At 34.8% G+C, this 15,695-nt stretch overlaps 1 protein-coding gene across 1 annotated transcript in view; it reads right to left on the bottom strand.

Annotated features, from left to right (window-relative positions):
• Positions 1–15,695, bottom strand: part of LOC115221274 (neural cell adhesion molecule 1-like) — an 832,228-nt gene that overhangs the window by 26,856 nt on the left and 789,677 nt on the right. Inside the window, exons 4-5 of the mRNA XM_036510603.1 lie at positions 7,009–7,206; positions 4,093–4,214 (exon numbers count right to left, since the gene is read on the bottom strand). Of these exons, the coding sequence (XP_036366496.1) occupies positions 4,093–4,214; positions 7,009–7,039 (153 nt within the window). The 5' untranslated portion in view covers positions 7,040–7,206. The remainder of the gene's footprint in view (positions 1–4,092; positions 4,215–7,008; positions 7,207–15,695) is intronic.

Genomic DNA, 15,695 nt, shown 5'->3' with positions numbered 1-15,695 from the left:
GAAAATATTTCGTGTCTCATGTCTTAAAGTAAGGGAATTTTTATGTTTTTTTTTTAAGAATTACATTTTAGACTGACTAATGAGAAAATTAAGTTAAAATACATCACGCCTAGAGTGTCATAAATGTAAAATATAACTTATTACTATATAAAATTAGAATTATTAACATAAATGGACAACTACTATGATAAACAGTAAAAAAAAGCTAATCATATTACTGTACAAGGGATGTGTTGGTTGATGGAAAAATCAATAGTAAGAAAGATATATAATGCCATCTGGTGGAGGAAACAACTAAAGTATTATAGGCTTCAGGAGAAATGTTGTTGTTGTAAGAGTAGACTATGGTAAATGGTTAGTATATATATTAGCTCCGTTTCTCATAGCCATGAATCTAAACATTGCAGCTGCGACGTAGACACAGCTTCCATAACATCGCTAATGGCTAACCTCATTATATAATTCCTTATTCGTTTATAAACAAATGATGGAGGGAGGCACAGCATTACGATCGTACGAGCAGACATAAAGCGGCACAAGCATACTTAAAAGATCCCTGAATCTATCTATCTATCTATCTGTCTGTCTGTCTGTCTGTCTAACTATATATCTGTGTCTGTCTGTCTATCTAACTATATATCTATGTGTCTGTCTATCTAACTATATATCTGTGTCTGTCTGTATATCTAACTATATATCTGTGTCTGTCTGTCTATTTATCTATGTGTTTGTCTGTCTGTCTGTCTATCTATCTATCTATGTGTCTGTCTGTCTATCTATCTATCTATCTATCTATGTGTCTGTCTATCTATCTGTCTGTCTGTCTGTCTGTCTGTATCTATCTATCTATCTATCTGTCTATCTATCTATCTGTCTATCTATCTGTCTGTCTATCTATATATCTACATATATATATATAGATAGATAGATTCCTTATCGCCTGAAAAAACGGTATCTACATATATATATATATCCATCTATTTCCAAAGATAAGTCTGAATGTGTGCAAGAATTCATTTATACATGTGTGTGTGTGTGTGTGTTTACATGTATTCACGTATGTCCAGATATACTTTAAGGGGTAGATATATTACATAACATAAGCATGCGAATATAGAGGAGTGATTGCATAAGCCTGTATATGAATATATACGGAAAGTGAACAGATTCAGAACAATGTACAAGTTACTTGCAATGTAGACAACAGAAATGTTTTATTGTAACACACACACACACGCACTCTCTCTCTTTCTCTCTTACACACACATACTCTCTCTCTCTCTTTCTCTCTCACAAACACACACTCCTGTCACAACCTGGGATCTTGAAGACTGCTTTAATGCAAGAAAGTATACTAGTCTCTTAATATTTCATCTATTCAATAAGACAATCAATACTTCATTTCCTTTTACTATATATATATATATATATATATATATTATTTATACTATATATTCTATATTCTACATTAATGTTATAAAGAATATAAATAAAACATAAAAAACAGACAGATTTGGAATTCTTTGAATAATATATATTCCTCTATACACAGAGGTTATGCTGCACCTACCAAGACTCTTATTTCTTAGCTGAGAAATCACAAAGGAGCGTTAAATACAACACACTCTGGCATTTAATAACTCGGGCATTCCACACACGGAGAAAAAGCACCGAATCATCACTAGTAATTACATGAAACTATCCCGTTATATTTGTAACTCGCAGTCCAGCAAATGATGATCACATGACGATGTCACATAACTACGTGGAAACAATTTCACAGATAAAGAAAACAATAACAATAACAGCCATTCGTGAAGCATAATACAAATTTATCGCAGTAATTGACCTATTGATACTGCGTATATATTAAGTATGATGCTGCGGCGAATATTTCAATTTGAATACTGTCTCGACTGCGTATACCGAGCGACAATATTGCATAACGTTAAGGCGGCGAGCTGGCAGAAACGTTAGCACGGCGGGCGAAATGCGTAGCCGTATTTCGCCCGCCGGTACGTTCTAGGTTCAAATTCCGCCGAGGTCGACTTTGCCTTTCATCTTTTCGGGGTCGATAAATTAAGTATCAATTATGCACTGGGGTCGATGTAATAGACTTAATCCGTTTGTTTGTCCTTGATTGTCCTCTCTGTGTTTAGCCCCTTGTGGGTAGTAAGTAAAAAATAATTTTTTAAAATTGCCTAACGTTGTATTTGTTCTATGAGAAACTGGGGAAAACACATCTAGTGTCCTAAGCCTTTTCACCGGAAACGAAAATATCCTACAACGAATAGAAAGTTGTGCGCTGTGCATCGTCACAAGTTTTTGCCAAATTATTCTAATTGGCGTTGCTTCAAATTCTGGTCGAGATGAATGAATGAAGCGACTAACATTGACCAGGCAGAAGACATTACCCTTCAGACCTTCGAAGATTTCGAGAAACTGTTGGTGGACACGAAATTATAAAAACGTCACTTTGGTTGTAACCTACGAGTCAAGCACTAAGTACATTGAATTTGCTTTCCAAATTGGCTTTTTATTATTTATTTATTTATTTAGCTGTAATGTTCATCAGCAGGGATTCTCGCACTAACAGAAACCAAATTCCGTTATACCTGAGAATCACTCACTTCATGAATGACTACAATAAACGGTTTGTGTGACATTTCTTCTAACAGTTCATTATCCAAAGTTTACCAAACGGTCATTACTGGTTATAGAAAATACGTTATTTTAACAATACAAAAACATTCTTGATGAACAATAATTAGAGATGGTTTAGCAATTGCCATTTTTTTTTTTCAAAACCAAAACAACTGATTCGTTTTCGACCATAAAATCACTGCCAACGATTTTCAATTCGTGAATGTTTTCCGTTTCAGCTTTGTCAATGAATGTAATTCTCTCGTTTTGAACCCACAAAAAGACAACCATAAAATTACTGTAGTCTTCAACTTTCTACAGACTGGATAAAATAGATTTAAATAGATTATTTTCAGTGACATTTCCTCGATGCAATTTTTGTTCCTTGCAGTGTTTCTTGATATTAAAAAAATATATATTCCCGACAATGAGCCTCAAAGAAGAGTGTGTAGACTGAAGTTACTTTAATATTTAAGCAAATCTACAGCTAGCATATATTTTTTCCTTTCATTAATATTTTATTTTAGGAAATTTCAGAAAATATTTTTTTTTGTTTTAGTATCTTGACTATTTGACTGGAATTTTTAAAAGTCAAACGAAATTCTAAATTTTAAATGTTGGGTAGATATTCAATTCAATCGATAAAAGCTATAAATAAAGACCAAAACTGGAAGACAACTTGGAAAATTGTGCGGCATAATTTGATATTTTAACAAACTGAAGTATCCGTACAGACGACGTCGCTAAATCAAGAGTCAACTCGAAAAAAAAACATGACTCATATTGAAACCATCTCCAACTAAACTCATTCCATAATAAAATAAAACACATTGAAAGAATTTACAGCAAAATTCATCGACAGATTGGCACCAAAAAATACCATACTTCCAGTAAGTCCGTCTTTCCAACTGCCATTGAAGCAACACTTGAAAACTACAGCACACAGTAATACCCGTACCCAGCGAAAACAGTGAAATTTACATAGCCACACACACCACCTGCCACTGCTCCAAGAGTACTGACGAATGGTTCTCGCGTTGGCATTATTGGCATTTGACAGCTTCGTCAGAACTGTTCTGCGACGACACAAAAAAGCAACGAGTCATTTCAAACCAATGTAGAAGCGTTTGACAAATACTTGTTTGTGGTTCAGTCATTTAGGATAGAGATTTAAAAATACAGAATACCTATTTCTTTACTACCCACGAGGGGCTAAACATAGAGAGGACAAACAAGGAAAGACAAACTGATTAAGTCGAATACATCGACCCCAGTGCATAACTGGTACTTAATTTATCGACCCCGAAATGATGAAAGGCAAAGTCAACCTCGGCGGAATTTGAACTCAGAACGTAGCCGCAGACGAAGTTCGACTACGCATTTCTGCCAGCTCGCCACCTTATATAAAAAATAAAGAATATCATTGGAATTTAATATATATATACTTACGTTCTTTGTCCAAGTAATATCGGGATCTGGTTTTCCAGTGCCAACACAGTCAATAGACAGGGGGTCAGACAGCATGACAATACGCTCGCCGGTGTTTCGAAGGATCTCAACGCTCGGCGGAACTGCAATAAAAATAAATGACACATCGGCTTTAGTTTGAAAAGTATATTTATACATAAGAAGGAAAACAAAACAAAAATGATCGACGTAATATACAGAATCACACATGTGTGTATATATGTATGTGTGTGCACATAGCCAGAGATATAATGCGAGAGAGAGAGAGATGCATATGTAGGATTATATTGATATATGTAATATACGCATATATGTGGATGTTTATACACACACACACATATATATATATACATATCCTTATATATGTACATATTCATATATATATATTCATATATATATATAATTATATATATAATATATATAATATATATATATATAATATATATAATATATATATATATATATAAGCGGATGCAAAATGATGATATATATATATATATATATATATATATAAGCGGATGCAAAATGATGATGATATATATATATATACTTGCACACAAGAATATATATAATATATATACAGAAGCACACGCATACATATGGGATAACATGCATACAGTGAAATTTATTCCATTACCTTTGATAATGAACAGATGTTCACTGATAATATAAATACTACTCAAATGTAATTTAATCATTCTGCGGGATTATATACAATTTTGGTTTTTTCGAGCGAAAGCCTGTAAAACATTCTCAGTTTCGTAGCAATCTTTAATAAGGTGTATTGAACATGATATGCGTACTCATATATATATATATATATATATATATATATATATATACGTGTATGTGTGTATAGTCATATATATATTCGCACAGCATTTAAATGTTTTTCTATTATAGTGGACATCTGTATATTTTCACAGGTAATGAAAACATTTTTAATGTTATTTGTATTCGTAATGATATTTACATATAACATTTCTTTTTTTAATGCAGATATATAATATTAAATAACATAAAACTTCTAATAAGATTGCCACTTCATTCCAATTTTGCCAATTGTAATCAGGTGTTCCCTGCATACTTAACAACTCCCAATCTATACCTACTAACGGTTATTCTTTGAAGTGTTGTTTTTTTTTTTATCAAAGTTGAAGATAGTCATTATTATTTACCTGAAAAATAATCCGAATTACAGAAGTAATTGAAAGATTCTAAAACTGATACCACAATAAATAAATCCGAAACAACACAGATTTAGAAATGATAGCTGATATTCAATAACAATAAAGTAATTTCACGTTTAAAGTTATGGAAATAGAGGCAGGCGCCAAGGAGGCAGAATCGTTAACACGCCGACAAATATGCTTAGCGACATTTTGTTACGTTCTGAGTTCAAATTCCGCTGAGGCTGTCTTTAATTTTCATCCTTTCGGCGTCAATAAAATTGGTGCTACAGACGCACTGGTATCGATGTAATCGACTTAATCCGTTTGTCTGTACTTGTTTGTTCCCTCTGTATTTAGCCCCTTGTGGGTAGTAAAGAATTAGACATTTTGCTACGTTCTGAGTTCAAATTCCGCTGAGGGTATCTTTAATTTTCATCCTTTCGGCGTCAATAAAATAAGTGCCAGTTTAGAACTGAGGTTGGTGAAATCGACTTAAGTCCTCGCCCGAATTTGCTGATCTTGTTCAAAATTTGAAGCCGACATTACGGAGATATGGTCGCTCTTTATTGTTAATGAAGAGGTTGCACGGCAATTTACTCTTTGGTATTAAATTACTGCTGTCCAGTTGCGATGTGGTCTCCGATCGAACAATAATATGACCTGTATATATTACAGATATAACCACCCCAACCCATCCTATTCAAACGTATAGTATGGAGGAACATTTTACCAGAGGTATCCATTCTTACTAGAGACTAGCAGCAGGTATTTAATGGGAAAATTGACAAGACGGTCAGTCGCCCGCTGACACTCGTTGACGCTACATTGAAGAGGCCAGGGAACAGAAGAAACGAGAAAGAAGACTTGCACCCAACACCAGAGCTGAAGACACCTCCGAAAGCGAGGCCCCGTCACGTCAAAACGGTAGAGGAGTAGGGGCCGAAACCGGACGTGGTTCCTCCTGATGATGGCTTGAGCTAACTGGATCCTATAAAGGAGCTTGTAGTTGAAATTCCTCAGCCGTAAATTCTCCCTCGGAATTCTCTATTTCTAGCGACCCATGCATCAACATATAATTGTCTACATTGATACCTGCTCGCCAAATGTTTCATGTTTATAACGAGCAACATTGCTAAAATGTTTTTTCTTCAATTTCTGTAGTTCCAATAATATTTCGAACAACAAGGTATTAAAGGAATTCTTCATGAAAGAAAACTATCAGGCATATAGTTATTGTTATCCGAATGATTTTGTAACTGCAAGATATTTCATCTCAAAAAGATATACATTAAACAAATACTCTGTAGCCATTAAAAAAAGATTACACTAATCCCAAACCTGATTCTGGTTCAGTTTATGTAACGCAATACTATATGCATTTCATATTTGTAAACACCTTAACTTTTTTTTAAACAACTATATGTCTTTGTGTATGCATATATGAACATATGCATGAATTTATATGCAAATTTTAGTGCTTCATTGTTTTGTATTTTACTATCAGAGCCTTTGTCACAGTATAACAAAATTTAGAAAAACTATCCATACTTTTTGTGTCTGGGGAGAGTCATGTTCTTTTTGTGCCTTACTGTATAACACACCGGTAAAATTTCCACGTTTTTCTTATTTTTTATTGTTCTAAAATATTCGTTGCGTCTTGCAACCTTTTCAATAGTTTTGACTCAATATATGAAAGATAATATTAATAAAAATGTGTTTCACTTACTTGTGACAGTAACGTCAATAAAATATTGCATGCTGGTTATAGGCACTTGGCATTCGTAGACGGCTTCATCCTCCAATGTGACATTTTCAATTTGAATAGTCAAATCATCCACTATTGAAATGCGGTCGGCATCTTGGAAAATTTCTTTGCCATACGACAGGATGATTTTGCCCCTCTTCCAGAAGATACTTCCGCCTTCTGAAGAAAAAAGAATAGCACGTTCTTATATCATAATTATAGATTACTTGAGATGATTTTTAAATGATCAAACTGTAAGCGGTTTCAATAAGAGAAAAGAAAAAAGCAAATATGATTTATGATAATATTTGATATTATATAAGATACGAGGAAGAATGGCTGTGCCTTGCATTACAGAAAAATCCCGCAACTTTCCGAAAATGGGCAGAATACAAAAGATAGAAATCTTAGATGTTGAACGCATAGGAAATAATTTTTATGAAATAAAAAATGAAATCCAAGTCGAAAACGAACGCGTAATCAAAGATTGCAGGGAAGGAGTAGCGCGCAATATCTATAATAATAATAATAATGCGACAAATGTAGAATGTATGGTGAGAGGAGCAAATCTTTAGCCAATGACCGAATGGCACATCCTTAGCCAATGTCCGAAATTGTCACACCGCCAATACATAAGACGCCATGACAGTGTGGCAAGAATGATCCATGTGCATCTCTGATCATGAACAGAATTAATGGGGGAGCATTATAGCCGTATGTTCATAGGAATTCTTTGGAGTTTGAATACTTCAATACGGGAAACAGGGTTATTTCATTCAACATCCGTAAACAACCTTAATTCCAGGGCCATTTGAGCGGGGAGGGCTTCTTGACCTGAAGAAAATAATTCTAACTGGACCCCCACCTGCATAAGCAGAAGGCCTGAAATTTCGTGGGGATGGGTTAGTCGATAACATCAACCTCAGAGCTTGTTTGATTGATGCTTCTTTTCTCGAAACGTAAAGAACGACACACCAAAATCGATCTTGGTGGAGTTTGAACTCAGAACGTAATTAGTTGGAATGAATACCTCTAAGCATTTTGTCTGACGTTGGTAGAGACTCTGCCAGCTCACCACCATATAAAAACAATTTTGCTGACTTAGGTGCCATTCCAGACTGTTTTCGTTGGCAACAGAGATCTTACGTCATATGAGGCTTCTTCCTCCCGTGTTCCCTAGGCATATAAATCTATCAATATCTATTTCTTTTACTACCCACAAGGGGCCAAACATGGAGGGGACAAACAAGGACAGACAAACGGATTAAGTCAATTATATCGACTCCAGTGAGTAACTGGTACTTATTTAATCGATCCCGAAAGGATGAAAGGCAAAGTGGACCTCGGCGGAATTTGAACTCAGAACGTAACGACAGGCGAAATTCGGCTACGCATTTCACCCGGCGTGCTAACGTTTCTGCCAGCTCGCCGCCTTCATAAATCTATCAATATCGCTTTCTGAGCGCAGGTTCCTTGGTAATTATCATCATTTTCTGTTTTGTTTTTTTCATTCATTTCTTGAAGTTTGTTCTTTGAACATCTAAGGACACCTACGCCGTATCGCAATAAGAAAACTGCCCTCGTGTCCATTGTCTTCATCTTGTTCATTCCATTGAGTCAATTTTTCTTAACTAATTTGGTTGTTCTGTGCTACAGTCAAATGACTGAATCCAGCAAACGAGTAAGGAGCTAGGTAAGTTTAACACCAGTATTGAGAAAAAAAAAACACCCAAAAATTGGGAATGAATTTTAGCCAATAAAGCAGGCTTATAGAGGTTTGAAGTTTGACTCTAACAAATGTTTCACCATTGTTATTGCTGCTGCGGTTATTGTTGTTGCAGCTCATATTGATGTTATTCGTGACAGAAGTTTTGATTAACTTGGCCAGAATTACAATTTTAGTTTGACGTGAGGAGGTTCAACCATGAATAGAGGCCACCACCATCGGGTCTCATTTTATTATTCTTTTTTATTGATTTCTACAGTAATGTTGCTATTACTCATATTGTTTTTGTTTGTTTTTTTTCTTCTTGGCTCCAGATCAGAAATGAGACAATAGAACTTTCACTAAAGAGGTTACAGCTTTACTAAAACCATCTTTAAGATATGTAACATTTTAAAGAGAGTATGAAGGGTATTGGGAAGGGTCTCTCTGCTATTTTTAGCAAATCGATCGAATATACAGAAGCACTGATTGCCCACCCTGTTGAATAATGGTTTTCCATCCGTGTCCATCATTTCTTGTTTTTAAGAAAGAATAATATATCTTCAAAACTACACATTCAAATGTATCGATTTAAAACCAGATTTCAGAAGGATTTGACTGCTATTTCTAACAAGACCGCTTCCGCAGTATGTTGCTCTGAGACATTTTCTTGAGTTTACAGATTTTCGGAACACGATTTTAAAATAATTACTTCAAACTAATTTTAAAATAATTGGTTTAACTAAAGAAATTAATATATAATATATCGCGATTAATTAACTGAATTAATACAACACTGTACATATTGACGAAGCGCAGAGCAAGATTAAAATAATTGTATTTGTTTGTACCTATGTGTTTTGGGGAATATGCTAAACTGTGTGTTCTTTAATTGCGTTTCGTCTCATATTCCATCCATCTATTAATATCATATATTCACACAGCGATCAATTCATTCATATGCACATAAATTCATATACACACGCATCTATCTGTCTATCTATCTATCTATCTATCTTTCTTACTTGCTTTCCCCTTTACACCATACATCATGAGACTGTGATACACGATCCCTATTGATCGTTTTCTTTTTCTCTTCCCCTTTTTTCTTCTTTTTTCATTTTTCTTTTCTTTTGTTCCTTTTCCCTCTTTTGTTTTTTTTCTTTTCCTTTTTTTTGTTCTTTTTTCCCTTTTACGATCCCTTTTGATCGAAAACCTACGCCGCCCTTTTTTTTATTCTTTTGTTTTTTGTTGTTTTTTTTCATCCCCCAAAAGAAAAGCTCTACCTTGTAACGTGTCCCATCTGTGTGCAGCCCTGTGTGGCCAATAAAGAAACTTATCTATCTATCTATCCAGCTATCTATCTATAAATTTACCAAACTACCTATGTATGAATGTATCTATCTACATATGCCTCTATCTATCTACCTATGCCTCTATCTACCAACCTATCTATCAATCTCTCTACCAACCTATCTATTTATCTATCTATCTATCTATCTATCTATCTATCTATCAGCCTACCTATCGATCTATCTACCTATCTCGGTAGGTGTTAGTTTTTTATTACTATTTATTGGTTCATTTTGTGAATATCTTAACCATGACCTTGGAAGAGAAAACTATGTATTTTGCCGCTGGCAAATTTATTTCATAATAAAAAAAAAACACACATATTTCATTCCTATTTTAAAACGATTTCGTTTTATTTCTTTACATATTTCTTTTAATTCTTTGCTCAGTAGTTGGCTTCTTTCCAAGATTTAATTTACGTTCACGTATTAGTGCTTCTTATAACATCTACCCTATGTTCCTTTTGTTATTTTCCAGACATTTAATTTGTATCAGTTAATAATACTCTTGCAGACACTCACACCTAATACAGACATTCTTAGCGCAACAATACTACATACGCGGCTTCTACGAACATTTTGTAATTATATTGCGTCTTACTTCTATAGGCAGGAGGTAGAGAAGGAGTAAACAATATGTAAAAGCTAGCTGCTATGTAATTATCCTAACATTTATTGAACATTTTAGTTAGCTTAAAGTTCGATTTGCAAGTTTTCTTCTTTTCAAATACTTTGAGTTTTCCATCTTATCTGGGTTTCTAAACCACAATCAATGTTCACTGCTCGGTTGGTAATTTCTTTTATGTTAATTCCTAACTATAAAACTAATCAGAACAGTTGAGCCGGATTTCAATACAGAATATTCACTTCAGATATCTATAATTGTTAGACGACTAATCTACAATTTATTGCTCAATTATCAATAATATCTCCATTTTCACAGTTGTATATATTATAGCGGCATTATACGGTTCATAAGTTTTGTTTGCAATACCAAGAGTCTCATGTTCGATCCCATTTCACGCCACCACGAGCAAACATATTGTAATTTTAAAATAACATAACAAATTTAAAGATGGATGGATGGAAACACTCCGTCAGTTACGACGACGAGGGTTCCCGTTGATCCGAATCAACGGAACAGCCTGCTCGTGAAATTAACGTGTAAGTGGCTGAGCACTCCAGACACGTGTACCCTTAACGTAGTTCTCGGGGATATTCAGCGTGACACAGAGTGACAAGGCCGGCCCTTTGAAATACAGGTACAACAGAAACAGGAAGTAAGAGTGAGAGAAAGTTGTGGTGAAAGAGTACAGCAGGGATCACCACCATCCCCTGTCGGAGCCTCGTGGAGCTTTAGGTGCTTTCGCTCAATAAACACTCACAACGCCCGGTCTGGGAATCGAAACCGCGATCCTATGACCGCGAGTCCGCTGCCCTAACCATTGCGTCTCCACAAATTTAAAGATAGTGCTTTACGCAATGAAGAAAATATATAGATGCATGCATGACGCCCGTTATAACGATAGAAAAGGAAAAGGGTATCAATGGGACATATTCGGGGTGCATTATTGAAGGGGTAAGGTGCAACTAAGGAGAGCAGCTTCTAAAGGACGATGAGTGACAGTCGATGATTCATAATAAAAAAGATGTGCATGACTAATAGGTTGGCTAGGAATATGATTGTTTGAAAAGCTTGGAGAGAAAATAAAGGCGGCGAGGTGGCAGAAACGTTAGCACGGCGGACGAAATGCTTATCGCTATTTCGTCTGCCGCTACGTTCTGAGTTCAAATTCCGCCGAGGTCGACTTTGCCTCTCATCCTCTCGGGGTCGATAAATTAAGTACCAGTTACGCACTGGGGTCGATGTAATCGACTTAATCCGTTTGTCAGTCCTTGTTTGTTCCCTCCGTGTTTGGCCACTTGTGGGCAGTAAAGAAATAGGTATTTCGTCTACCGCAACGTTCCGAGTTCAAATTCTGCCGAGGTCGACTTTACCTCTCATCCTCTCGGGGTCGATAAATTAAATACCATTTATGTACTGTAGTCGATGTAATCGACCAAACCCCTTTGTCTGTCCTTGTTTGTCCCCCCTATGTTTAGCCCCTTTTGGGCAATAATGAAATGAGAAAATAAAGGCGGTAATATTGATGAATGAGTGAGTGGAAGGGAGAACAGAAAAATGAGGGACTTAGTTTCCGAAATAAAAATATTGCTGACAAGAGATAAGATTACATTAGAAGAGAAGCATGCAGTTTTGAAGAGATAGCTTAAAGGACTTTTGATTGTGGGAACGTGGAAGTGGTGGACAGAAATGATATCGATTCAAACTCTGTATAAGTGTCCATTACGGATGGTAAATCTTTGTTCCAACAGGAACTAGTAGCGGGGGAGGGGGGGCTTAATCTAAAATTAAACACACACACGCGTACACACACACACACACATATGCACACACATATATATATATATATATATATATATATATATATACATATATTTACATATATATATATATGTATATATGTGTATTTATATATATATGCATATATGTGTATTTATATATATGTGTATATGTATATATATATATGTATTTATATATATATGCCTATATGTGTATATGTATATATATATGTATTTATATATATGCATATATGTGTGTATATGTATATATATATGTATTTATATATATGCATATATGTGTGTATATGTATATATATATGTATTTATATATATGCATATATGTGTGTATATGTATATATATATGTATTTATATATATGCATATATGTGTGTATATGTATATATATGTATTATATATATGCATATATGTGTGTATATGTATATATATATGTATTTATATATATGCATATATGTGTGTATATGTATATATATATGTATTTATATATATGCATATATGTGTGTATATGTATATATATATGTATTTATATATATATGCATATATGTGTGTATATGTATATATATATGTATTTATATATATATGCATATATGTGTGTATATGTATATATATATGTATTTATATATATATGCATATATGTACATATGTATTTATATATATATATATATATATATATATATATATACATGTATATATATATATTTATTTTATAGAAGGAGCTTCTACAGGACTAGAACTCTTTCATTCAAATGAAATCATCATGAGCTTCCTGATGATTTCATCTGAATGAAACAGTTCTAGTCCTGTAGAAGCTCCTTCTATAAAATAAATTAATTTACTCTATGTATTGAGTATCTTATTTACTGTGGTTAACCCCGACTCAACCCGGGACCTACATATACATGTATATATATATATATATATATATATATGTATATATATATATATATATATATATATATATATGTGTGTCTGTGTGTTTGTGTGAGACAACATTCCACACAGTTTTCGTCTCGGAAATTCTCTCAAAAGACATTGGTTGACTAGAGGGTATGGCACATGATACATGCGAAGTGTGCCTCTGGGAGTCATGGCGCCCAAAATAACATGCCTGCAAACTCTTTTTAATTACAAGCAATGAAACTTAATAAGAAATTCTGTGTATTGCTGTCTCTGAGAAAGATCTCTCCAACTGATAGAGTACGGATACGTCCTTTGTTACACACTCTTTTTCCTCAATAACTGCGTGTTGAATTGCATATGTTTATAGAACTGTTTATGACTTCTCCCAACATATCGCTTGTGCTAGAGCTGCGATAGATCGATATTGATAAATATGTACCTTGCTGAAACGGGCACATATATCGATATGCATAAGGAAAATCCTTCAACGCCTGTGTCACAGTTATAGCTCTAGTCCAATATTTGAATATATTGGAAAGAATGAGAAATAAAGCAGGTAAGTTTATGACATTTTGTTCTTTAATGGTGGAAAAAGAACAGCCAGTATTACACTTGGTTATGGCTTCTTCCAGGCCTTTGATAAAAAAAATATTTTCAGATCGAACAATACAGAAGAATGCATGCTAAAATGATATCTCCATTAAAGTTATACTGAGCTTAGGTATTTGTGCAAAATAGAGGGCGGCAAGCTGGCAGAATCGTTAGCACGCTGGGCGAAATGCGAAGCCGTATTTCGTCTGCCGTTACGTTCTGAGTTCAAATTCCGCCGAAGTCGATTTTGCCTTTCATCCTTTCGGGGTTGATAAATTAAGTACCAGTTACACACTGTGATCGATGTGATCGACTTAATCAATGTATGTGTCTCCTTGGTTGTTCCCTCTGTGTTTAGCCCCTTGTGGGTAGTAAAGAAATAGGTATTTATGCAAAATAGGGTAACGGATTATATGAAAGACCAAAGAACGTAAAGGGGAATTTACACTACAGAAGGATTCGATGCAGTTTCCGTCCTCCAAATTTCACTCACAAAACAACAGTCAACAGGAAGCAATGATAAAGAAAATCGGCGTCCCAAGGTGCCTTGCACCCGCGAAGCGAGCTTCCGAGGTACGAAACACATCTGCGCACTTACCACTGTACAGAATCAACAGACAAATTATTTCGCTAAGAGTAAACATGAATATCAAATTAAAGAAAATTTGATTACATGAACTAATTAAAAGAAAAAGAGAAATCTTTATTTTTCAATTAGTTTTCTTTTGTTATTTATGTGCAACAATGAGAGAATAATATTATTAGTTTTTCTGAATTTTATATTCGTTCAAGACAGATTTAAAATAAAACATTGACAGTAAATCTAAAGAAATATATAAATTCAGATTTAGAAAATTTCATATAGAAAATATTTTTTTTAATAATTGATGAATCTCGCTAAATAAAAACGAAAATTAATTCTTCCGAGACTATTAATGAAATGTAATACCTCCATCAATTTATGGTAGATGTCTGAACGTTAGTAAATGTCTAGATGCTAGTCTTCATAAAAGTAATCGCTCTGACAGATATTGCCAGTCTTCAAAAATAACGCCTAACAATAGTTATAACTTCAACCAGCATGATGGTATCTGTGAGGTTGCTCTTCATGCTAGAAACAGCAGCTGAATCTACCTCTAATTAAGCATAGCTGTATTTAATATGAAATGTTCAACAATATAATTTTAGATACCTTATACCTAATGAAAGGTGACTCAAGTTTGGATGCCTTGCGTCAATGCCCTGTGGAATGACTTCAAGAAACAGTTTCACCCACAGTCGCAATTATGTTTACCCGTCAACATATCACTCTGTGCCTCAGTCTCCGTCTGCTAGCATCATACTACCAGGTAATAATGCGAACCATCGACGTGTATTATTGGGTTTTCGCTTTTTGCATTGTTTTAGATATATATATAAATATAAAATTGGAGGCGCAATGGCCCAGTGGTTAGGGCAGCGGACTCGCGGTCGTAGGATCGCGGATTCGATTCCCAGACCGGTCGTTGTGTGTGTTTATTGAGCGAAAACACCTAAAAGCTCCACGAGGCTCCGGCAGGGGGTGGTGATCCCTGCTGTACTCTTTCACCACAACTTTCTCCCACTCTTTCTTCTGTTGGCCTGCTCGCTTAGCCAGCGGGGTGGCGTCATTCGAAGGCTAAAACAATGCGAACGCATTGTGACCAGCGATGTGTAACAACA

Source organism: Octopus sinensis, linkage group LG18 (genome assembly GCF_006345805.1).
Source record: "Octopus sinensis linkage group LG18, ASM634580v1, whole genome shotgun sequence".
Taxonomy (NCBI): Eukaryota; Metazoa; Mollusca; class Cephalopoda; order Octopoda; family Octopodidae; genus Octopus; species Octopus sinensis.
Note: the sequence above shows the minus strand (reverse complement) of the source record. Positions and strands in the feature narration are given on the sequence as shown.